Source organism: Corapipo altera, unplaced genomic scaffold, assembly GCF_003945725.1.
Source record: "Corapipo altera isolate COAL_440 unplaced genomic scaffold, ASM394572v1 201, whole genome shotgun sequence".
Taxonomy (NCBI): domain Eukaryota; kingdom Metazoa; phylum Chordata; class Aves; order Passeriformes; family Pipridae; genus Corapipo; species Corapipo altera.
In genome coordinates, this window is record NW_020884940.1 from 3,075,507 (window position 1) to 3,099,148 (window position 23,642).

A 23,642-nucleotide genomic window follows, 5' to 3' on the forward strand; every position below is an offset into this window, starting at 1 on the left:
AAACCCTCCTGCAGTTGTATTTCCTGGAGGAATGAGCTCAAAGTGGGACAAAAAGGGGAAGAGATGTCAAGTGCTCTGAGTGAGGCTGGTGGGAAAAGGACTTGAGCTGGACTTGGTGTGTCCAGAGAAGGGAATGGAGCTGGGGAAGGGGCTGGAGCAGCTGAGGGAGCTGGGGGGGCTCAGCCTGGAGAAAAGGAGGCTCAGGGGGAACCTTCTGGCTCTGCAACCCCCTGACAGGAGGGGGGAGCTGGGGGGGCTCAGGCTCTGCTCCCAGGGAACAAGGGACAGGAGGAGAGGGAACGGCCTCCAGCTGTGCCAGAGGAGGGTCAGGTTGGATACTGGGAAAATTTCCCCATGGACAGGGTTGTCCAGCCCTGGCACAGCTGCCCAGGGCACTGTTGGAGTCCCCACCCCTGGAGGGGTTTAAAAGCCCTGTGGATGTGGCACTTGGGGACGTGGTTAGTGCCCACCCAGCCACGCTCTGCCCCTCCTGCCCCTGCTCAGCACACAGGGATAAATATCCTCCTGGCACAGCCCTCCGTGTCTTCTGATGGGATATTTTTGTATTAAATACTTGGCAGCATCTCCAGCTGGATCAGGGCCTGACACACTCCCCAGCCCTGGGGTGCCCAGGTCCATCTCAGCCTGTCCCCCTCATAGCCAGAGCTTTGTGGGGGACAGAAAGGGGGGAACAGAGGCAGCCTCCCCGCCCTGCTTTGCTTACACTGTGTTACCTTCAGTGCTGCAGAGGAAGAGATGGATTTTCCACTCCAGGCTGACGTGTTCAGCCAGAGCAAACACAGAGCTGTGGCCTCAGGGGGAATCACAGAATCATCATGGAATGGTTTGGGTTGGAAGGGACCCTAAAGCTCATCCTGTTCCACCCCCTGCCATGGGCAGGGACACCTTCCACTAGCCCAGGTTGTTCCAAGCCCCATCCAACCTGGCCTTGGACACTTCCAGGGATGGGGCAGCCACAGCTTCTCTGTGTCCAGGGCCAAAGGAGCTGCTGCTGGAGCTGGACTGAGGGGACAGAGGCTGAAGCAGCCCCTCCAGCCCCAGGGCAAGTGCAGGACCAGGTCCCCCCGAGAGCAGCTGCAATGAGCCCCCCAAATTGTGCCTCTGAAGTGACCCAGGGTGGCAGAAGAGAAGCAGAAACCTCGGGGTGGCCAGAGCCACACAGACCCCACACCCTCGGTGCGAAACACCCTAAAAAAACAGCCTCGTGTTTGCGAAACACCCTAAAAATAGCCCCGGGAAGGGGACAAGGACGAGGAGCAGTGACCAGGGACATCTGAAACTGGGATGTGCTCCCTCCCTGCTGCTGTGGCTGTGCTGGCTGTGGGGCTCTGACATGTTCCCTTTGTTGGCAGGAGCTCAGGACAGAGCTGGAGGAGGCTGTTGCCAGGCAAACCCGGAGTTGTTTGTGCAGCAATTCCCATTTGCTGGACTTTGCCGTGTCGGGCTGTCAGGCAGTGCCAGAGCGGTACCAGTGCTGTGTCTGGGGCTGCCCGTGCTTGTGGGGGTGGGTTTTTTTCCCCCCTTTCTTTCAAATTTTTTTTTTTCTTTATGGTTCTTATTTTTTTTCTTTTCACCTTTTTTTTCAAAGCCACGTTTCAGCAACCTGGGCTAGTGGGAGGTGTCCCTGCCCATGGCAGGGGGGTGGGACGACATGAGCTTTAAGATCCCTTCCAACCCAAACCATTCTGGGATTCTACAGCTCTTTCATTGAGCTTGGTGTTTATCCAAAGGGACGGGAGCTGGGCTGGGACCTTGTAGAGACTGGGAGGGGAAAACTGCTCAATTCTTGGGGCTTCTCTGCTTGAGGTTAATCAAAGTGTTCCATGGCAGGGAGCATTGGAGTGGCTGGAGGGGGAACATGGCTCTGTGTGCAGAGGTGGGATTTTTGGGGTTGTCCTGTGCAGAGCAAGGAGTTGAACTTCATGACCCTAGTGGGTCCCTTCCAATTCAGGGTATTCTGTGATTCTATGACATAGAACCTGCCTGGGAAGGTGTGCAGGGTCCTCATGTGCCATTTCACAGAATCCCAGAGTGGTTTGGGTTGGAAGGGACCTTAAAGCCCATCTCATTCCACCCCCATGGGCAGGGACAACTTCCACTAGCCCAAGTTGCTCCAAGCCCCATCCAACCTGGCCTTGGACACTTCCAGGGATCCAGGAGCAGCCACAGCTTCTCTGGGCAACCTGGGCCAGAGCCTCCCCATCCTCAAAGGGACAATTCCTTCCCAATCTCCCATCTCTCCCTGTCCTCTGGCAGTAGAAAGCCATTCCCTGTGTCCTGTCCCTCCATCCCTTGTCCCCAGTCCCTCTCCAGCTCTCCTGGAGCCCCTTTAGGCCCTGCAAGGGGCTCTCAGGTCTCCCTGGAGCCTTCTCTTCTCCAGGTGAACCCCCCCAGCTCTCCCAGCCTGGCTCCAGAGCAGAGGGGCTCCAGCCCTGGGAGCATCTCTGTGGCCTCCTCTGGAATTGTTCCAGCAGCTCCAGGTCAATCTGATGCTGGTCCACGGGGCCGAAGACAGCTCTGCAGATGAGAGCTCCGCTCTCCCTGGGGGGAGCAGAGGGGTTTTCCACCAGTTTTCTTTTCCCTTTGCCCGCAGGAGACAATTCCAACGCTCCCAAGAGTCCCGAGGGAGGGGGAAGCTCCCGCTGGCGGCTGCGGGTTGACCTGATGCCTGTGCCTTGGCCCCGCCCCCGCGCTACCATTGGCCCGGCGGGTGCCTGGTGGTCACGCCCCCGCGTTCCCATTGGTGGAGGCCGCCCGGGGGGCGTGTCCCCACCCGCCCTATGTAACCGGGGCGGGCGCGGGGTCCGGGGGTCGCTGCGCAGCCCGGGGGTGTCCGGGGGGCTTTTGGGGGGGTTTTGGGGGTCTCCAGGGGTCTCCCCACCGCCCGCCCCCCGCCGCGATGCTCGTGGCCGGCTCGCCGTGTCCCCTGGAGGAGCACCGGGGCTGCGGGACCCGGCGGGGCGGCCAGGTAAGGAAGAGCTGCCGGGGGGATACACGGGGGGGGGCAGCGCGCCCGGGAGGGGCTGGGGGTGTCCCCCTGAGCATCGCTGCTGTTCCCCCCCCCCCGCCCGGGGACACCTCCCACCCCCGGCCGGCTGCAGGCAGGGGACAAGTCGGGACACGTCGAGGGACCGGCCGGGATGCGGGAGGCTGGACACGGTGGGGCAGTGGGGGGTGGGGGGTGCTGGGAGCATCTCTAGGCTCCTGGAGGGGCACTGGAGGGCTGGGCAGGGAAGTTTTGGTGTTGCCGATCCCTCCGGGAGCTGGGATGTGTGTGGGAGCAGGGCAGAACCGGGGACAAAGGGAAACTGAGGCGGGGGGTGATGGGATGTGCCCGCCGGTGGGAGTGGTGGGGGGCTGGCAGGAGGATGGGGCCTTCTGGGAGTTCTGTCCTGTGGTTTGACTCGTGCTGCTGTTCCCAGGCCGGTTATGGGATCTCTGATGACCCGTTAACCCAAATATTTTGGAAGTGTCTGGCATCGCTTTTGCATTTGGAGTCCAGTGTGGAAAACTGGGGTGTCCGTGGAGCTTTGCATGATCTCCTTGACCCTCTCAGGCAACCAGAGCGGTTTGCAGTGTCAGTCCAACATCCTGAGTGTCCTGAAAAGTTGGGAATTGCCTCTATTTGCAAGACTTATTTTCCCTTCTCCAAAAAAAAAAAAAAAAAATCGCATTTTTTCCCTGTTGCTCCTGCATTCCCCCTTCCCACAGGTTTCCCCAGGGACAGCGGGATTGCTCTGCAGCTGGGGGGAGAGTTGGTGGTCCCCCGGCCATGTCACTGCAGGATGGGTGCTCCTGACACGGGCTGGAGGCTGGGAGTGCCGGGACAGTGGGTGGGAGAAACCCCAGGGAACAAACAGCAGGGGGGTCGCTCCAGCACTTGTCCTGACATGAGCCAAAGCCTGAAATTTGGAGCAGGCAGGGGTGAGGCTGGGGGTGTCAGGGATGCCCCAGACCTTGGCCAGCAGTGTCTGGCAGGTACCGCCGAAATTCCCTGGATCTGGGGCTTCCCCGCTGCCCGTGAAGGTTCCTCGATTGTGTTCCGGTGATGGTGTTTGTTTAACCTCGTCTGATAAGGGATGGTTTCCCCACACCTGACTAAGCACTGGCACCAGTGTGGGGAGGGGGAATTAGTGCTCAGCACACCCATCTTCCCACTCCTGGGGTATTATCTCCTTTCCCCGGAAACCCTCTGCCTGGGAGCACGGAGCCTCCAGCTGGAGCCTGGGAGCAGGCTGTGTGCCCGGTGCAGGGCACAGCACCCCCGTGCCTCAGCTTCCCTTTAGTTTGACGGGATAACAGGAAACAGCCTTCAGCTGTACCAGGGGAAGTCGAGATCGGATATTAGGAAAAATTTTTCGTGGCAAGGGTTGTCCAGCCCTGGCACAGCTGCCCGGGGAAGTGGTGGGATCACCATCCCTGGAGGGATTTAAAAGATGTGTGGATGTGGCACTTTGGGGACGGGGGTTAGTGGTGGCCTTGGCAGCACCGGGTTGGACTCAGTGATCTTAGGGGGCTTCTCCAACTTGAACTATTCCATGGTGTGATTCCCCACCAGTGGAAGCAGGAGGAGATCCCTTATCCAGAGGTGGCACAGGGAGGGTTAAACCACAGCACCCCCGGGATTGCTTAATGCAGCAAAACACGGGGATGATTAAAAACACCTTCAAAGGTCACCCTGAGCTGTCACCGAAAAGCCTCGGGCTGGCTCCGGGCTCCTCGGCTCCTCCCTGCTGTCGGGGTTGGAATTCCAGCCGGCTGGAACGCTGCTGTCTGTCCCGTGGATTTGCTGTCCCGTGGATTTGCCGTGCTGGGATCTGGCTGTTGCTGTCCCTTCCCGGGGATCCTCTCAGAGCTTTTGGAGCAGCTCCTGTCCCCAAACCCTGAGTTAGCACGGAGCCAACTCAGCGCAGCGACGGCAGGAACCCGATCCCGCTGACCCCTGGAGTGCTTCCGTGGTGACTCAGGGCGGGAGCATCCCATGGGAGCCCTTGGATGTGGGCACTCCTGGCTTTGCCCTGCCTGTATCCCGGGGCCGTGTCCTGCTGCCCGGCTCATGAGCAGCACGTGGCCACAGTGACAGCTGCTGCCTGTCACCTCCTGCCATCCCACACCCCTTCCCTGCTCGGGAGAGGGTGCCAGGCTGCACCCGCCACTCCAGAGGGATTTGGGTCGTGCCTTGGCATCCCTCCCTGTGGGCAGGTTGGCCAGTTCACCCAGGAACTGACTGGGTGCTGTGGGAGCCCAGCTGCCCCTTTCCAGCCCTCAGGGGTGTGGGGCAGCACCCCCTGCACCCTGCTGGGGATGATCATTTATTTTTGGGTCCTGGGGGCTGGCAGGGATCCAGCTGTGTCCTGGTTTTGCCTGGGATAGGGTTCATTTTCCTCTTTTGGTGGCTTTGGCCGGGCTGGGACAGGGTTCCCAGCAGCACAAGTGGGGTGACCAGCGGGCACTGCCTGCCCTGTGTGGGTCTCCCTGAACCCAGAGCAGGGAGCAGGCACTGGATGAAGTGTCCCTCAGGATGGGCCAAGGCAGCTTTGTGTCCAACACCACAGGCACAGCTCCTGCCTCCAGTTTTCCGTGGCACTGCTCCTCCCTGGATGTGCTGGGGGGACCATGGGATGGAGCAGGGTGGTCTTGGGCATCCCAAGGTGAGGTGAGACCCTGGGTGGGCAGATCCAGCCTCTGGGTTGGTGTTGGGATCCCATTCAAACATCCCATGGAGGTGCTTGGGAACAGCTCGTACCCTCATGGGGCCACACCCAGCTCCTGCTGCTGGAGGGGCCGGGGGATTTCTGCGGGGAAGGGGAAGAGGAGGGTGGTTCTTCACCAGCTGGAGAGGATTCCTGAGCACCTTCTCCGTGGCAGGACCTGTATCCAGAGGGTGGGCTGGGGGAAGCTGCTGTGTCCCTCCTGCTGCTGCTTCCATGTCTCTGTCCTGGTTTGGGGCTGTCTGTGTCACTGTCCCCGTGTGCTCCCTGACTGGGGACAGCCTGCACCCACCTGCCGGCAGAGAGGAGGGAAATCGGTGTTTGGAGAAAACATGGCATGGAAAACTTGCTTTTCCCTTGGGAGATGGAAGGGGGGGTGTGTTTGAGCAGGAGGGGGGGCAGAAAGGGCCTAAACCCTGTGCTTGGAGTGTGGAAAGCCCCTGTGAGGGGCGGGGCTCGTTTCTGGATTAACTGTGTGAATGGATTTGGGGAGGGGGGGAAGCTGGTGATGTTCAGGGATATTTTGTGCCCGGGTGGGGTCAGAGGGACCGTGGTCGTGCTGGGGATTGCCACCACAGTGCCTGGTGCCGCTGCTGTCCCCCTCTGCCATCCTGCGGGCCCCTCGCTCCCTGTTTTTCCCTGGTTTTCCCTGTTTTCCCAAGGAGGGGGCGGTGTCACCGCCGTCCTGCCCCGTGTCCCGCTGTGTCACACGCACCTCCGGGAGCGGAGCAACGTCCCCGCCGGGTTTCATCAGGCACTGCCAGCCTGACGTAAGGGCTGTGGGGGCGAGGGCCAGTGGCCCCAGCAGGGTGGCTGCCTGAGTCACCCCTTCCTGTAACACCGTCGGGGACACTCGGTGGCTCCGGTGACTCCCGGCTGCTCCTTCCTCCCCCCCAGGAAACAGGGATCAAGGTCCCCCGGGAGCTGGCGAAGGGCCCCAGTGCCTTCATCCCCCTGGCAGAGGTGAGAGCCGTGGGGCCGGGCTGGGGTGGGGAGGGGGCTCCTTCCCTCCTCCCTGCCCTGGGTGGGGGGTCAGGGGGCATTCCCACACCCCACCCCAATTCCTAGTGCCTGGTGGGGCTGGGATGCTGGGGAAGGGTCAGCCAGCCCGGGGGTGTCCCCATGGCAGTGTGGGGGGGTATAGTTTGGGAGGGTTGTGTTGTCGGCCGGGTGTTTTCCTGCCCTGCCCGTGCCTCGGTTTCCCCACTCATCCAGGCACAAATGTCCTTCCCCTGACAGGCAAAGGTCCTGCCCACGCCTGCCCTGCCCCTCCCCAGAAGAAAAACTGTCCCAAAATCCCCGGGGCACCCTCAGCCCTATCTCAGCTCCCACCGAGGGTGTCCCAGATGGTCCCTCCCCGGGCAGAGATATCGGTGTCGTCACCGTGCCGGGGGGGGCTGAGCCTCTGTTCCTGCCCTCCAGTGCCCAAATAAACAACCCAACCCACGGGCTGAGCCACACAGGAGCCAGCATGGACACCCCTGGACACCCCCAGCCCCCTGGGAATGGGAAGGGGGAGACGGGCACCGGGAGCCACCAGCGGTGCCCATTCCGGAGGCAGGGAGCTCCCACCGGGGTGAGGATCTGCTGCAAGGGGATGGGTGCTGCTCGCTGGGGGGCGAGGGTCTCCCTTGAGGTTGTGGGGGTGGAAGGAGTGAGGGGCTGCATCTCACAGCCCTTCCCTGCTCCCTGCATCCCACAGATCCCGCGGGAAGGAGCGGAGAGTGGCCTGCGCCAGCTCCTCATCGAGGCCTTCGTGTCAGCAGGGAGGGTGGACCACGTCGCCATGGTCATGGGGCTGCACCCCCAGTACCTCAGCAGCTTCTGGAAGACCCAGTACCTCCTGCTGCGCATGGACGGGCCCCTGCCCTACCACAAGCGCCACTACATCGCCATCATGGTGAGCAGGGGGGGGCCTGGGGGTCACAGTGGGCTCTGGGGGGTCCCAGCGCTGCTGCTCGGGAGGCAGGAAGGGATTTGGGATCTCAGAGATGAGCCCCTCTCTGAGGGTCCTAGGGGGTTAAAGTGGGGTCTCAGCACTGCTGTAGGAAGGCATTTGGGACCCCACCATTGGGCCCCCTCTGATCTCGGCTCCCAAAGCCTTGGAAGCCCCTTTAAGGTTGGTGCCCACCCAGGTACCCCAGCACCCTCCCTTCCAGAGCCCCTGGGGACTGGCACTGATGGTGGAGGGAGAAAACCTCCCCTGGCGGGGTCCCAGCACTGCTGCTCAGGAGGCAGGAAGGCATTTGGGACCCCAAAGATGAGCCCCTCTCTGATTTGGGGTCCCAGGGGCTTAAGGTGGGGTCCCAGCACTGCTGCAGGAAGGCATTTGAGACCCCCCCAGTTGGACCTCCCCTGATCTGGGGTGTCCCAAAGGTTTATGAACCCTTTTGGAGTTGGTGCCCGCCCAGGATTCCCCAACACCTTCCCTCCAGAGCCTCTGGGGACTGGCATTGATGAGGGGGGTCAGACCTCCCTGTCTGGACTCATGTTCCCGGGGAAAACCCTCCAGGAGGGATGTGGGGGGGGGTGTCCCTGCCTTGGCTTCTCCGAGGGTTTGTCTCAGGGTCGGGAGGCCCTGGCCGGTGCTGGGGGTGACTCCCGGCTCTCCCGCAGGCAGCAGCCCGGCACCAGTGCTCCTACCTGGTGAGACTGCACATGGGGGAGTTCCTGCAGGTGGGGGGCAGCCCTGCCTGGCTGCAGGGGCTGCACTGTGCCCCCCAAAAGCTCCGCAACCTCAACGAGATCAACAAGCTGCTGGCGCACCGGCCCTGGCTCGTCACCAAGGAGCACATCGAGGTGAGGGCTGGTGCTGCCGGCACAAATCACCCCCAAAACACGCTGTCTGGGGGGGGCCTGACCCCGGGGGCCACACCCCTGCTTGCACCCACCCCCAGGTTTAACCCTTTCGGGGCTGAGTCACCTCCACAGGTCTGTGGGGGAGGCACATCCCAAACACGCTCCTGTGTCCCTGCCCTGGCTCTGCCCGGCCCTGGGCTGGGGTGGGGGGTTCTGTGGGGAAGCTGGGGGGTCTCTCCAACCCTCCCTGTGCCTTGCAGGCTCTGCTGAAGCCCGGGGAGGACAGCTGGTCACTGGCAGAGCTGGTGCAGGCCCTGGTGCTCCTCACCCACTACCACTCGCTCGCCTCCTTCGTCTTCGGCTGCGGCATCAAACCCGAGGGGGACCAGGATGGGGGGAACGGCTGCTGGGCCCCCTCACCCCACAGTGACAGCAGCCCTGCCTCTGAGGACAGCATGGGGGGCTCTGGGGTAAGGGGGGCTTTGCCTTGCAGGGGTGGGAGGGCGTGGTGGGGTACTGGGTGCTTTATGCAGCTTCTCCTGGGAATCCCAGAATGGTTTGGGTTGGAAGGGACCTTAAAGCTCATCCTGTTCCACCCCCTGCCATGGGCAGGGACACCTTCCACCAGCCCAGGTTGTTCCAAGCCCCATCCAGCCTGGCCCTGGACACTTCCAGGGATCCAGGGGCAGCCACAGCTTCTCTGGGCAACCTGGGTCAGGGCTTCACACCCCTCACAGGGAGTAATTTCTTCCCAATATCCCATCTAACCCTGTGCTTTGACAGTGGGAAGCCATTCCCTGTGTCCTGTCCCCCCCTCCCTTGTCCCCAGTCCCTCTCCAGCTCTCCTGGAGCCCCTTTAGTCACCGGAATGGGCTCTCAGGTCTCCCTGGAGCCTTCTCCTCTCCACATGAACACCCCCAGCTCTCCAGCCTGTCTCCATCATTGAGGTGCTCCAGCCCTCGGAGCATCTCCGTGGCCTTTTGTTGGGAACAGCAAATGCTTTAGGGCTGTGCAGTATCACCCTCATCCTCTGCAGGGCTTTCCTCTCCTCGCAGTCCTGGGGATGGAGTGTGGGAGCTGCTTGAGGTCTGGGCAGGACAAACCCAGAGGCAAATGCTCTTTGCAGCAGCCCTGAGGCTGCTCCAAGTGCCAGCAGAGCTGGTTTTGGGGGCCCCTCTGCTCGAGCAGAGGCAGGGTTGACCCTGCCCTGTGCTCCCCCCAGGGCAAGGATGCCATGCAGGAGGTGGAGATGCTGATGAAGAGGATGAAGCTGCTGCAGGAAAACCAGCAGGAGGAGGAGGGTGTCACACAGGAGGAGATGGAGACGCGCTTCGAGCTGGAAAAGACGGAGAGTTTGCTGGTCCCTCCCTCAGGTGAGGAGGTGCAGGGGGGCACCTGGCTGGGGAGGGGGTCCCTGTGGGCCAGGGGAAGGGGGAAGGGTCAGAATCTGCCTGGGAGAGCAGGATCAGCCCCTCAGTGCAGGGCTGGCTCTGTCTGGGGTCCCACCACGTCACTCCCGGCCGCCCTGGTGGTGCCTTGCAGATATTTTGGACCCCTCCCTGCAGTCCCACGTCCGCTGCTTCGTGGAGGACCCCGAGTTTGGCTACAAGGACTTCACACGGAGGGGGGAGCAGGCCCCCCCCCCACCTTCCATGCTCAGGTGAGGGGGGTGGTGCTGGGAGGGGAGGGGGGGCAGCCCCTGCTTGTCTTGCCCTGGGGGGGCAGTGGGGACATTCCCAGGGTGGTGGGAGCAGCTGGGTGGGTGAAGGGCTGGAGCTGAGCGAGATGCTGAGAGTTGTGGGGCCAACTTAGGGGGGAGACCCCCCGGCACCCCAGCATCCCCAATCCCCCAGGATTACACGTGGGAGGACCACGGCTTCTCGCTGATCAACCGCCTGTACCCGGACGTGGGGCAGCTGCTGGACGAGAAGTTCCAGGTGGTTTATAACCTGACCTACAACACCATCGCCATGCACTGCGGGGTGGACACCTCCATGCTCCGCAGGGCCATCTGGAACTACGTCCACTGCGTCTTCGGCATCCGGTAGGTCCCCAAAACCTGGCCTGGAGCTTGTTCTCCGCCTCGGGAAGAGCCCGGGAGTGGGTCCAGTGACTTGGTCTTGGTCAGGTTGTTGCTTGGCTAAGGGAAAATGATGCTGTTGTGGGGCTCGGCTGGGGTCCCTCAGGACCCCCGGGGGGCAGCAGTTTGGGAATAAATTTTTATTATAAGGGAGGCACAAAGTTCTCTGTGATGAGGGAAGTGAGGCCCTGGCACAGGTTGCCCAGAGAGGTGGTGGACTCTCCATCCCTGGTTGTGGGCTCCTCATCCCTGGAAGTGTCCAAGGCCAGGTTGGACGGGGCTTGGAGCTACCTGGGCTAGTGGAAGGTGTCCCTGCCCGTGGCAGGGGGTAGAACAAAATGGGCTTTAAGATCCCTTCCAACACAAACTATTTTGGGATTCTGTGAGTGCACAGAGGTTGTGGCTGAAGAACACACTGTCCCCTCTCCCCCCAGCTACGACGACTACGACTATGGGGAGGTGAACCAGCTCCTGGAGCGCAACCTGAAGATCTACATCAAGACAGTGGCTTGTTACCCGGAGAAGACGACCAAGCAGATCTACACCCAGTTCTGGAGGCACTTCAAACACTCGGAGAAGGTGCTGCCCCCTCCCTGCCCCTGCTGGGGGGGGGGTGTTTGGGGGTGCTGATCCCACCCCCTGACCCCCCTGTCTCCCCTCAGGTGCACATCAACCTGCTCCTGCTGGAGGCCCGGATGCAGGCGGCTCTGCTCTACGCCCTCCGCGCCGTCACCCGCTACATGACCTGACCCTGCTCTGCTCCCTCCTCCTCCTCCTCCTCCTGCCCCACGGGCCCCACGGGTGGGGGACAGGCCAGGGGGGAGCTGCCACCCTGTTCCAGTGAGCCTGCAACGTTATCTCCCTGCTGAAGGGAGCCGGGGAGGGAAAGCTGGGGCTTCCCCGTTCGTCCTCCCAGGGAAGGGGATCCCTAAGAAGTGGTGGGAAGAGCCTGTTGTGCTGCCCTGGCAGAGCTGGGGGTGCCCCACTGCTCTGTGCCTTTTTGGGGTGAGCCTGAAGGAAGCCAAACTCGGGTGTCTGTGGGAGCAGTGCTGGTGTCACACTGCTGACACATCCTAGTGCCAGAGGACTGTCCCCCTGCCAGAGAGGGCCAGAGGGCTTCACTCCTGCTTTTTGGGGTCTCGTTGTGCCTTTACCTTGGGTGCCAGGGCAGGAGCAGGGTGAGGGGAGAAGTGCCCGTGGGGTGTTTTACACCTTTTCTTGCACATCTCCACTGCCCCAGTTTGAGGGGCTGAGGTGGGGAGCTGTGCTGGGACACAGGGCTCCCTCCTGCTCCGAGGGTGATGGAGTGACTGTGGCTTTATCCAGATGTGCCAGAGCATTCCCAGAGGCGCAGGTCGCCAGGGAGGTGTCTGTTCTGGGAAAGTCCCCACTCCTGGCTCTGCTGGAGCAGGATCCAGGGCCAGCAGCAGCACCACCCTTGGTTTGGCTGTTTAATCATACCTCCAGTTAAGTTATTTCTATATTTTTTGGGGTGTATTTACTTCTGACTGGGCATGGAAATGCCCCTGTGACTTTGCTACGGATCTTGTTCGAAAAAATAAAGTTGTTGGTTTTTATTTTCAATTTACATTTTTAGGGGTTTTTTTATTCTTTCTCCTTCTTCCCCTTCCCCTTGCTCAGCCCAGGGGCTGATCCTGTATGGAAATGGGAGGAGGTGGGTGGGGTGGATCCTGCTGCTCTGGAAGTGTTTGGGAGCATCCCTGGGTTGTCCAAGGGGGAAAAAAGGGGGTCTGAGCACTCCCTATTTTCCTGGGGGGAGTGGGTTTGACTCCAGTCCACCCTCCTCATGGTGATTGTTCCCACCTATTTTTGGATGTAACACCCTCCTGGGAAGTCTGGGGCATGACAGTCATCCCACTGTGGGTTTTCCATGGGATGTGTGATCCTGCTGCTGGGATGGTTCTGGGGGGGTGGAGCAGCACTGGGGACACACCAACCCTGTGCTGGGGAGCCAGGCAATTATCAGGGCGTGGGCAGCAGCCCCTGGAAGCTGCTGATAAGATCCCTGAGGAGGGGCCAGCCCTGCAGGCCGAGGTGGATCCTTGTGTGCCTGAGGAGCTGGATCCTGGCTCTGCATCCAGAGACCCTCTGGACCCACCTCTGAGCAGGGACGGGGGGGGCAGCAGGGCTGGAAGGGGCTCACTGGGGATTTTACAGGGCAGAGCCTCTGTCTGCACCGAGGGAAAGAGGTTTGGGGGCAGCTCAGGGGCCCTGGGGAAGCTGAGGCAGGAGGACGGGGCTCCCTGAGCGCTGCTGGTTGGGCCAAAGTTCCTGCTGGAGAGGACAAAACCCCTCCCCAAAAAGTGCTGTATTTTTAGGGTGTCACCCTCTAACACCAAACAACACTCTGTGGGGACATGGAAGTGTTTGGGGACCTGCCAGGGTGACAGCCCCCTGTCACATGACCTTGGGGTTATTCCCCAAAGATGCTGGGAATGGCAACCCTGAGCTTATTTTTAAGTGAGTCTGGCACGATTTTTCTGGTGTTTTGAGGGTTTTTTTTTAGCACTAGTGGCTTTTCTGCCACATATATGGAGGGGTCTGGCCATGGGGTCTCAGTGCCCTGGAGCAGCTGGAGGATCTGTGTGTTAGTTTTTCCAAAGAAGTGAGGAAAATGTCATCTTTTAGGGAACTGAAACAGCTCAGAGGACCAAAGACAAGCTGTAGAAAAGGGTCAAGGCAACAAAGACATTCTGTCCAAGGAGGAATTTTCCTGAAGCCTCCTGGCTCTCTTTGAGGCATCCCAAATATTTTGTTCAAATGGAAGAGATCCTTGACTGAAGGTGCTGTTTCTGGTCACAAAGCCTCGCTGGGAAGGGCTGAGCTGTCAAAAAAAAAAAAAAAAAAAAAACCCTCTTTTTTTTTTTTGCTGCACTTTCACCACAATGTGTCTGATGAAATCAGTTTTTTCAGCTGGCCACAATTATAAACCAATAAATTCTTTACTCTGTGCATAACCAAGGCCTGCAATTTGCCTACATATATATATATAATTTATCAGCAGCTTTCACTGTTGTCTTGCAGGGCAGAAGGTGTATTAATAATCTCCCCACCTGTAGCTGATAGCTATGATCCCAGTGAATGCAATTTTTGTGTTCCACCACAGTTGCCCCCAATTTAAAAACATGTGTTAGCAGTGTTTATCACACAGGAAAGCAACAGGAAATAATAATAATAATGATAATAATAATAATAATCTGTGCTGAGTGAGCACTTTAAGGCTGATGGAGCCCAAAATGCTTTGGGAAATGGGCATTACTGGGGCTGGGCTGCCCTCAGGAGTGCAGGGGTTCATGTGGGGCTGGAGATGAGGAGGAATATCCATGCCCTGAGTGTTGGCAGCTTGTTGCCCTATGGATGCAAGTGGGTACCTGGATCCACTGCACGGGCAGGAGATGGGGAATCACAGAACCATGGAATGGTTCAGATTGGAAGGGACATTAAACATCATCTCGTTCCAACCCTCTGCCATGGGAGGGGATAAATCCAGGCTGAAAACAAAGCAGGTCCTCAAGCTCTGCAAAGCCTCTGCCATGGCCAGCTCAGGCTGTGATGGAGCTGAGCCCCCAGTGCTCCCAGTGCAGCCCTGGAGCCACCCAGGGACCCCCGTGAGGGTTTAGTGGGGCAGTGGGTGGGAAGGGACCGGCCCCCATCACTGGCTGAGCTCATGGGAACAGAATGTGTCCTGCCCATGGAGCCCAAAATATCCCCTGGCACCCTCCGTGCCCGGTGCCAGCCCTTGCGTAACCCACCCCTCGGTGGGCACCTCGGGGGCTCTGCAGTGCCAGGAGCCGTCCCGGGGGGGGGCTCTGGGAGCCAGGGACCCCCCACAAGCCCCTCCAAAAGGAGCTCCATCCTCAGGGACACAGCGGGAAAGCCCGGCAGGGTGGGGGGTCCGTAAGCTCCGAGCCCTCCGCAGGTAAAAAGCCGCTTGCTTTGGATTTAGGGTGACGATCTAAGGGGGTGTCACCGGGCCACTGAGTCCCTGCCCTCGCTGGGGATAAATCGGGCTTATCCCGGGGGAACTGCGGGCTCCGGGCACCTCAAATGGCCGCTGGAGCGTTTTAGTCCTTGGGAAGCAGCCAGGGAAGGGCTGGGAGCAGCGATGTGTCCCCGAGCCGCTGTCCCCGGGGTTCGGGGTGTCACCCCCAGCTCTGCCACAGCGCCCGCTGGGTGCAAGGGGGTCCCCAACCCACGCCGGGGCGATGGAGGGGACAAACGGATTTACAGCCCGGATTTACAGCCCGAACCACCCCCGAGGGGGCTGAACGTGGGCGGGCGCGTCCCCTCCCCGCCGGTTCCCGGCTTTCCCGGCCCGGCAGCGCCGCTCGCTGGGGACCGGCAGGAGCTACGGCCCGACCGCTGGAACCTGCCCCGAGCTCCTGCCGGGAACCGGCCCCGCATCGCTGCTCCAAAGGCTGGAACCGCGGAATCCCAGGATGGGTTGGGTTGGAAGGGACCTTAAAGCCCATCTCGTTCCACCCCCTGCCCTGGGCAGGGACACCTGCCGCTAGCCCAGGTTGGGGGGGGGTGTGGGGTCGTGTCAGCTGACTCCCCCCGGAACACTGGGGTTTTGGGGGTGAGAGTTCCCTTGCCGGGGTGCAAAGGGCTAAATCCACCTCCCAGGTAACCCAGGGAGCCATCTCAGGCTTCCGTGGGTAAACCCCAACGCCAAAGCCTCATCCCCGCCCCCTCAGCACCCCATCACCCTGCACCCCAAGCCCCCGTGACCTCTATCACCCCCTGACCCCAAAGCCTCACTCCAAACCCTCCAGCATCCCCTACCCCAAACCCTCACAATCTCCCTCATCCGCAAACCCAAAGCCTCACCCCGCGCTCCTATCCCCCCTCACCCCAAAGCCCTACAGCCTCTCTCACCCTCAACCCCAACCTCCCAAGCACCCCATCACCCCCTACCCCAAACCCCACAGCCCCCCTTGACCCCAAAGCCTCCCGCCAGCCCTCTCAGCACCCCAACACCCCCACCCCAACCCCTCACGACCCCTGTCACCCCAAACCCTCACCCCAAATCCTCCCATCGCCCCCCACCCCAATCCCCCCCCATTCCGCGACGAGGGGGGCGTGTCCTCCCCAAGGGGGCGTATCCTCCTCAAGGGAGGGCGTGTCCTCCTCGAGGGGGCGTGTTCTCCCAAGGGGCGTGGTTTTCCCCAAGGGGCGTGTCCTCATATCGAGCGGGGCGTGTCCTTCCCGAGGGGCGTGTCCTCCCGCCGAGGGGGCGTTCCCCGTTCCCGGACTACATCTCCCGTCATGCCCCGCGCCCGGCCCGCGGTGGTTTCCGGCGGGGCGGCCCGGGAGCGGCGGCGGCAGCGGCAGGTGAGGGCGGGCGGGGACCGGGGGGCTCCGGGGACCCCTGGACCGGCCCTGCCGAGCCCCCCTACCCCGGCACAGCGCTCCGGGAGCGGGGAGGGGGGCGAGAAGGGCCCGTGCGGGGTGCGGGAGCACGGGGGGGGGGGGGGGGGGTGGCGCTCATTGAGGGGAACCCGGGGGACACGGGGCTCAAACATCGCGGGTTTGAACCCGCGTCTGATTCAAACCCACCCCCTAAACCGGCCCTAAACCCGCTCTGAGCCCCACAGGCGGAGTTCCAGTCGCTGTGCGCCGCTGTGACAATTGAGCCCTCCCGCAGGTCCGGGCTGGGACCCCGCTAAAAACCGGGGTGTTCATCCCTCCCGTGCCTCGCTCCGGGTGCCCCCCTTCCCCCGGAGTTCTCTCTCGGGCAGCCCCGCTGGTATTTCTTTGTTTGATCCTTTCCCCCCCCCCAACCCCCGGCTTAATGTTGACTGAAATTCGAACCGTCCCCGCTGTGCTTTCTGCCTTAATTGTTCTTTCCCTGTGTTTGCACGCAGATGAATTATTTACCTCTGTGCCTCGCTGCGGGGTTGTGTTTGCCCAGGTGGAGGTAGGTGAAGGGCTCGGTGCCCCTCTCTGGGGCTGAGACACTGGGAAAAAGAGTGAATGATGGGAGAAGGTGCTTCACTGTGGCTGAAGTGAACTATGAAGCTCCATTTCTCAAACTTTAGGATGTGTAAATGTTGCTTCCTCCGCAAGGCGAGAAAGAGGAGTGGGAGTCACAGCATCGTGGGATGGTTTGGGTTGGAAGAGACATTAAAGATTATCCAATTCCAGCCCCCTGCCATGGGCAGGAGCACCTTCCACTAGCCCAGGTTGATCCGACCTGGCCTTGGACACTTCCAGGGATGGGACAGCCACAGCTCTGGGAAATCCACTCCATCCCCTCACCACCCTCACAGGGAGGAATTTCTTCCCAATATCCCATCTAAATCTCTCCTATTTTAGTTTAAAACTGTGTTTTCCCCCCCCCCTTGTCCTATCTCTTTCTGCCTGTGCAAAAAGTCACTCTCTCTCTTTTTTCTACACTCCTTGAAGTGCTGCAGTGAGATCTCCCGGGAGCCTTCTCTTCTCCTTGTAATTGCTTAAAGAAAGCTGGAATTGTGCCGGGGTGAGTGTTGAACTTGAAGTTTGCCTTTGGAAAAGAAGAACATCAGCAAGTCCTGGGCAGAGTCAGGGAAGGAGGGGGGGAGATGAAGTTTTCTGTGCTCAGAAGGATGTTCAGCTGAGTTAGTTTGTGCTGTAGAAGCTGCAAGGGAGTGTAAATCAGATTCCTCTGCCTGCTATGATTTCCTCAGAAATGCCTGTTGCTCTTCAGTCAGACATTCTAAATGAATCCAAATTGCTTTTAAAGAGTAGACAACACCTAAAATTGTACATTTACGTGGTTTAAATTCCTTTTTGAGGAGAGTACAAAAAAAAGGGGGGGGGGAATAAAGCCAAAATGAGGCCACTTGTGAGGGACCTGGTTGGCACAGTTACACCAACTAAAGCTGATACTTTGGACAGTGATGGCAACAAACCCTTTTCCCATTCAGAGTAGGTTTAAACTCGTTCTTCCCAACAATGCTGGAAATGACTGTGCTGTTCTGTCCTAAATCAGGGTGGTTTCAAGTGTGTCAGCTTGTCCTTTCACTCTGTCATCTGATAATATCTCACAGGGTGCTTTGCAAGGAAGGTTTTCCTTTCAGATTTACCAAGAAATGAGATGTGCCCGAGGCACAGAGCATCCTCAGGTCCTGGGAGATGGGGTGGAAATCCCATTGGGAGCACGGGGCAGTGCCACAAACAAGGGGGATGTGATTGCATCCCTGTTTTCATGCTGCTGGATCAGTGATCTGTGATTATGCAGCCCTCTACTTCATTCAATCACTGGTTAATTTGATTTCCAGTTTAATTTGATGACAGTTTTGAGAGCCAAATCGCTTGTATTTAAACAAATGGCTTCTATTTTGATCAAATTTCATTGTGTTTGGCATGTGTTGGGGCATTATATGGATTAAAAATCGCTGAGACTGCGGTTCCTGCAGGTTTATTAGTTGGTGATGAATATTCAGTTACAAGCTGTACAAAACCTGGGTCTGGCAGGGAGTGAGAGAGGGGGGGCTTAGAGCAAAACTGGGCTTTTCTCGCTGGTCCCAGCGATGCTGTGCGGCAAAGAAGCTCCAAATATCCTTGGGATCACCTGGATCTCCCTCAAAACATCTCATTTTTCAGGCAAAACCAGAACTCTGGGCTGCAGGGAGTGCGAGGGGACAAGGCTGTCACCTTGTTCCTGCTCCCATTAAGGTGGGAGTGGGGTGTGCAGGGCGAAGAGAAGGCTCCCTGTCCTTCAGAACCACTCCCCTAATTCTGTTTAGTTGGGATTTTTCTGCCTACAAGTGCCATGTGGGGTGATTTTTGAGAGTGTGAGAATGCTTTTCTTATTTTGCTGGCGAGTTTGGAGCCCGTGGAAAAGGAATGGATGTGAGACTGCAGCAGTGTTGGGCCTCGGCTTTGTGTGTCGAGGGGGGAAAAGAGCCCTTTCAGAGTTCTATTTTTATCAGTTAATTAGAAGCTCTTGCTGACTTGTCAGTGCTGTGGTGATAACTATTCCCAGCTCTTCCCTGCAGTGGGGTCACTTTAGGCAGGGGATGCAGCAGCCAGCATTTGGCTGGGGGTTTAACCCCTTCCAGACTGTGCCCCCAAATCCAAGGGCAGATTCCCAGGAGAGGAACCAGCATGTAAATACACAGAATATCATGAATCTTTACAAATTGTAGTTGACCTTAATTTCCCCTCTGCCCTGGAGGAGGAGTTGTATCTCAGGAGGAGCTGAATGTGGAAGTTTGCTGGTGGCTGAGTGACAGGCTTGGGATCAGGCTGCAGGTTTCCCAATTCTGGCTCTTATCTGCTGTTTTTCAGTGACTCAGGATGATCTGGGACCATGCTGGGGGTTTAACCCTTTCCAAACTGTGCCCCCAAATCCAAGGGCAGATTCCCGGGGGGGGGGGGGGGGGGGGGGAACCAGCATATAAAAACACAGAATATCGTGAGTCTTCAGCAGAGGTGCTTTACAAATGGTGATTGACCTTAATTTTCCCTGTGCCCTGGAGGAGCTGTTGTATCTCAGGAGGAGCTGAGTGTGGAGGTTTGCTGATGGCTTGGGATCAGAGGTAAAAGGCTGCAGGTTTCCCAATTCTGGCTCTTATCTGCTGGTTTTCAGTGACTCAGGACGAGCCGGGGGCGGGAGGTGACCACGCAGAACCTCTGCCGATAACAGGTTGGTGTTTTGCTCCCTGCCGATGAGGAATTGCTGTTTTCCTGGTTTCTGAATGACGAAGCCCTGATGAATCTGCAGGTGCTGCTCTCGTGTGGTTGGGTTTATTGCCTGTGGTGTCACTTGGGTTTGATTCTCAGCGGTGCCGAGAGATAGGGAGGTGAGAGGCAGCTCAGCCCCAGCTCCAGCCTGGTTGTCACAGCCTGAATTTCTTTGTTTGTTGGTGACTCTCCTCTCTTTCCACCGGGGACGGGATGGGGGAGGGAGGACTAATTATCTCCAGAGAGAGGCTTTTAATGCTATTAGCCAGAGGAACAGGCTTCATCTCCCAACTTGAATGAGTTGTGTGAAATAACACGAAGCCCCGGTGGCAAAGATACGAAAATTGAGAGCAGTCCAAGCGGTTTCTCTCTGCTGAACCCTGCAAATAGATTTATTTTATTCTTTTTCCCGCAAGCCTTTGGCTGGCAGCAGCTACTGGAGGAGGGGGAGAGCGGGTAAACAGATTGTTAACTTTATTCTTTTGTGTTTGTGCTTTTGGAATGCTGATTCCAAAACACAGTTAGGAATCGCTCACCTACCAGCTGCACTGCGAAGTCGTGATGGGCAATTCATTATCAGGGACTAATTAACCGCGGCTGCTGAGTGTCAGGGGGCAAAACAAGGTGCATACTGATGAGGTGGGTTTGTGCAAGCCTGGCACTTCTCCTGCAGTCGGTGCCTTTTGAAACAGATTTGGGAAAGATCATTGGACTTTGGTAAAGTTGAAGTACCCTTAGACCTGAGGGTTTGAACCTTTTCACTGCCAGCTCCAAAAAGCTGCTGCTAAAAGCAGGAACCTCTTGCTGCCAGTACCTCACTTGTCTGCAAGGTTCTCCTCTAACCAATCCCCAAAAGTGACGCCCTTAATTAGAGCTGTGTTGCCACAGATTTAGTTGTCTAAAATCCAGGAAGATTAATCCCCAGCATTGATTTAAACCAGCCAGCCCCATATGGGCGTCTTTCATCACCTCACACTTATCTGTGGGAGGAGTGAACCTCTCTTTAATGTGCTTTTCTCTCCTCAGTTCTCTCCCTTAGCTTTTAAGGGTGCAAGCAAGAAAAAAATTTGGCCTGAATCCTACAGAGAAGCCTTGATTTGTAAACTTGGATCAAAGTTTGGGAGGCACTGACTGAGTTGGTGCCTGCACAGTGTTTAGTGCCAGGGCAAGCTCAGGGTAAGCACCATGTTACTGAGGGTGTCTTAGCAAAAAAAAAGGGTTATTCTGGATGTGAAGTTGGCATCACAAGCTGTGTCTCAGACGTGGATGTGAAGCAGCCATGGAGGTGAAGCTTCCAGAGGGATTTATGGATGGGGGGTAAAGCCAAAGGTTGTCGCCCTCGGAGAATTTGAGCTTTGAACAAAGGAAAGTCACTGTGCCAGTGTTCAGGGGACTTTGGCTGCACTCACGTGCCCTTGGAGGTTGTTCTCTTGACTGATCCTCCTCCTCAAAACCAAGTCAGGGGTGTTGGTCACCGGCTGAAGTCGCTGGTGCAGGTCGGGGGGATCGGCTGTGGGAGGTGGGATTTGATGGATATTATTTCTGTGTTGGCAGGAGCTCCCCTGCAGGTGCACAGAAGTGCTGCTGGGGGGTTGTTCTCGATCCCTCTCCTCTCCAGAGCTGTGTGAGAGCTCTTGCTGTTTTGCTGCAGTGGGTTTGCAGGTACAGCTGTCACCTGCCAGCCTTCGGATCCCAGTGCAGGAGAGGCTTCACTGGGATTCTGGGACAGAAGCAAGGTCAGGAGGGTTTGGGCTGGTCTTTGCTGGCTGCCTCAGGTTCTGTGGGAATGCATTTTTAAAGCTGCTCTGCTGCAGTGTTGACAGTGGAAATGTGGATGGATCCACAGAATTCCTGCTCTGTGCTCCTGGATGGAGTGACCTTGTGCTGCCGAGGTTCTCTTTATCAGCTGGGACCAAGAAGGAGGATGATAATTACTGAAGTAGTGATAATCTGTGAGATTTGTGCTAGAAAATGTGGGCTTTTATTGTCATGGATATGAAGTTTAGTGTCTGTTCCAAACCAGGTGTAATTTACTGGTAGGTGGGAAACGGCAGGAGCAGGAAAAGGGCTGTTATGGAATCATAAATATGCTGAGTTGGAAGGGACCCATCAGAGGCATCGTGTCCAACTCTTGTTAGGTTTGTTCCCCCATAAAAGGTGTTTGTGTGATGCCAGAAGAGAGAACAAATAATTAGAAGCAGAGTCGTCTTCCCTTACATGTTTTGATCAGCAGCAGGTGAGAAGTGGCACATTCCCTGTAGGATCATGAAAGCTTCACTTACCTTGTGCTGAGAGTCAAATTGGTGCTTGTATCCTGCTCCTGACTTGCTCTGTATCCTGTTCCTCCTGCCTGTGGATCAGGGCCAGAGGGGGAGCGAGGTCATGGAATTTTTCATCTTGTAATTCCAAATCAGTCTTTAGCATGCAGTCCCACAATTATGGACAGGAACCCTGAGATTACAGGTGGGTGTAAATGGGATTTCTCCTGGCTCAGCTGTGCTTTTTCAGAGCCATATCCACCTTTGGGTGGAAGTGTCAGGTGAGTGGGTCAGGCTGTCTTCCCTTGTGCTGTGTTCCAGCAGTTTTGGAGTCAGGGATGGCTTTTCTGTACCTGTTCAGAGCAGGTGGAGGCAATTAATAGGCTCAGCACAGGCAGAGCAGGGAAACTTCAGGAAACCCCATACCTGACATTATAAAAAGTGGTTTTTTGTTATCATTGTTCCATTTCACTTGTCTTATAAATACAGGATTTTTTTCCTGACTGTGAGGATAAATGCAGGGACTGCTCAGTTGCTGATACCTGAGGTTCTTCTGTCCCTCACCCAGGGGGGCTGTTATTTGAGAGTGTTAAATATCCAGCTTCTCTGAGGATACTGGTGGGCTTATGGAATACATCTGGTAGAAAGAAATGGGATTTCCAGGATGAATTAATTGAGCTGCTCCTGAACCTGTTGCAGCCTGGTCACCTGTCAGGCTTCCCAAAACCTGTGTGAGCACATCAGGCTTTGGGAAGTGGGATGGAGTGCTCCCCAAAATCCATTTGACACCAGTGATTACACTAATCAGTGTTGTTCCTCACCTGCTTTCAGCTTCCAAAGGGAGCCTTCAATTTGTATTTTAATGACTGGGTTCTCTCCACCTGTCAGCTGTGAGTCCAGGGAAAATAAGGATGTTTGTGTGGACAGGAGGCCTGATTTAGCTCCCAGCTATGTTGCTGCCGTGGTGTTTGATGTCAGGCAAGTCACTTTTTCCTTGTTTCATCCTCCTGTCTGTCCTCTCTGAGATTAGTGCTTAGTGAGGGTGTAGTCACCCTCCTGTTCGTAGCTGGAGGGACAAATTAATTCATCTCAGCCTTAAGGGCCATAATTAGCAGGTTCTACTGGTCTGGGTCCCATCCTACTGTGTGTGTAGGTGGGACCTTTGGTAATTGGAATAGGAATAACAGGAGGAAGGAACCATTTGAGCAGCTGGGATGTGTTGGGTAAGTCCAGCATCAGGTTCAGGGAGTTGTTTCTTCATTTGCACCTCGTCCTGTATTTTGTGAATGTGTAATTTGAAGTTTTAACTCTGCAATTTTTTTTTTTTTATTATAAGTCTTTATTCAGGTTTTACACTGGGCTTTTCTGCCTGTGGATCTTGTGGGTTTTTTGGTTTGGTTTTTTTTTTGTATTTAGTTCTTTTGCAAGGGAGGTTTTTTCAAGAGCTTCTCCAGTGAAATGGGAACAAGTTTGCCTTGATTCTGCAGCAAATTCCTGCTGCTCTTGGGAAGTGGGATTTATAAAGCTGCTGTGCTACATTTCAGCATGGAAAAGGAGGTGGGGCAGAAACCCCTAGAAATCTGTGCCTCCTTTAATATGGAAGTCTATAGGTGCTACTCTTGCATGGAGAGAAGCAGTCCTTGCATAAACACTGGATATATTAACATTTCTAACTAGTAAATTTATGGATAATCTCTTCTTTTGGAGGATTTATTCCGATTTGAGAGCATTAGTCTCTGGGAAAATTAAACCTCTTTTAAATCCACTTTGTTCAGAGACCAGACTGGGGAACTGCTGGTAAGCCCTGCCATCTTCCTCCTGCTTTTTCTGCAGGCTTGATTGGAATTGCAGTGCAGGGGCACAGCTGGTCCAGAGGCACCAGGGGTTGGGTTTTAGGTGCTTTATCCAGTTGTGGCAAAATGGATTTTGGAGCCTGTTTGCTGTTCCTGTAACGGGCGTGTGCAGCAAAACCAGGGGAGCCCCTAAACCAACCCCAAAGGTAAGGAACATGGAATGTCTGTGGGGAGCTGAAATGTGGGGATAAAGCTGTTTATTGGCACAAGGCTGCAGTTTTTGGGGGGC

At 57.1% G+C, this 23,642-nt stretch overlaps 2 protein-coding genes across 5 annotated transcripts in view; both read left to right on the plus strand.

Moving 5' to 3' along the window:
• The first annotated feature begins 2,904 nt into the window (after window positions 1–2,904).
• SESN2 (sestrin 2) lies at window positions 2,905–11,656 on the plus strand. The gene is given in 11 exon segments (XM_027661322.1): window positions 2,905–2,989; window positions 6,630–6,695; window positions 7,435–7,632; window positions 8,349–8,531; window positions 8,792–9,001; window positions 9,754–9,904; window positions 10,074–10,168; window positions 10,171–10,191; window positions 10,385–10,575; window positions 11,046–11,190; window positions 11,274–11,656. Coding segments are annotated over 11 exon segments (1,416 nt in total). The 5' UTR covers window positions 2,905–2,920; the 3' UTR covers window positions 11,361–11,656.
• A 4,263-nt stretch (window positions 11,657–15,919) lies between these two features.
• Window positions 15,920–23,642, plus strand: part of PHACTR4 (phosphatase and actin regulator 4) — a 64,971-nt gene continuing 57,248 nt past the window's right edge. For 2 of the 4 annotated variants that reach the window (XM_027661181.1, XM_027661176.1), the window contains exons 1-3: window positions 15,924–15,966; window positions 16,500–16,552; window positions 17,041–17,113. The gene's annotated coding sequence lies outside the window, so the exon portion shown is untranslated. Of the gene's footprint in view, window positions 15,967–16,499; window positions 16,553–17,040; window positions 17,114–23,642 lie in introns of all 4 variants that reach the window. The other 2 variants (XM_027661177.1, XM_027661180.1) reach the window with 2 other exon arrangements.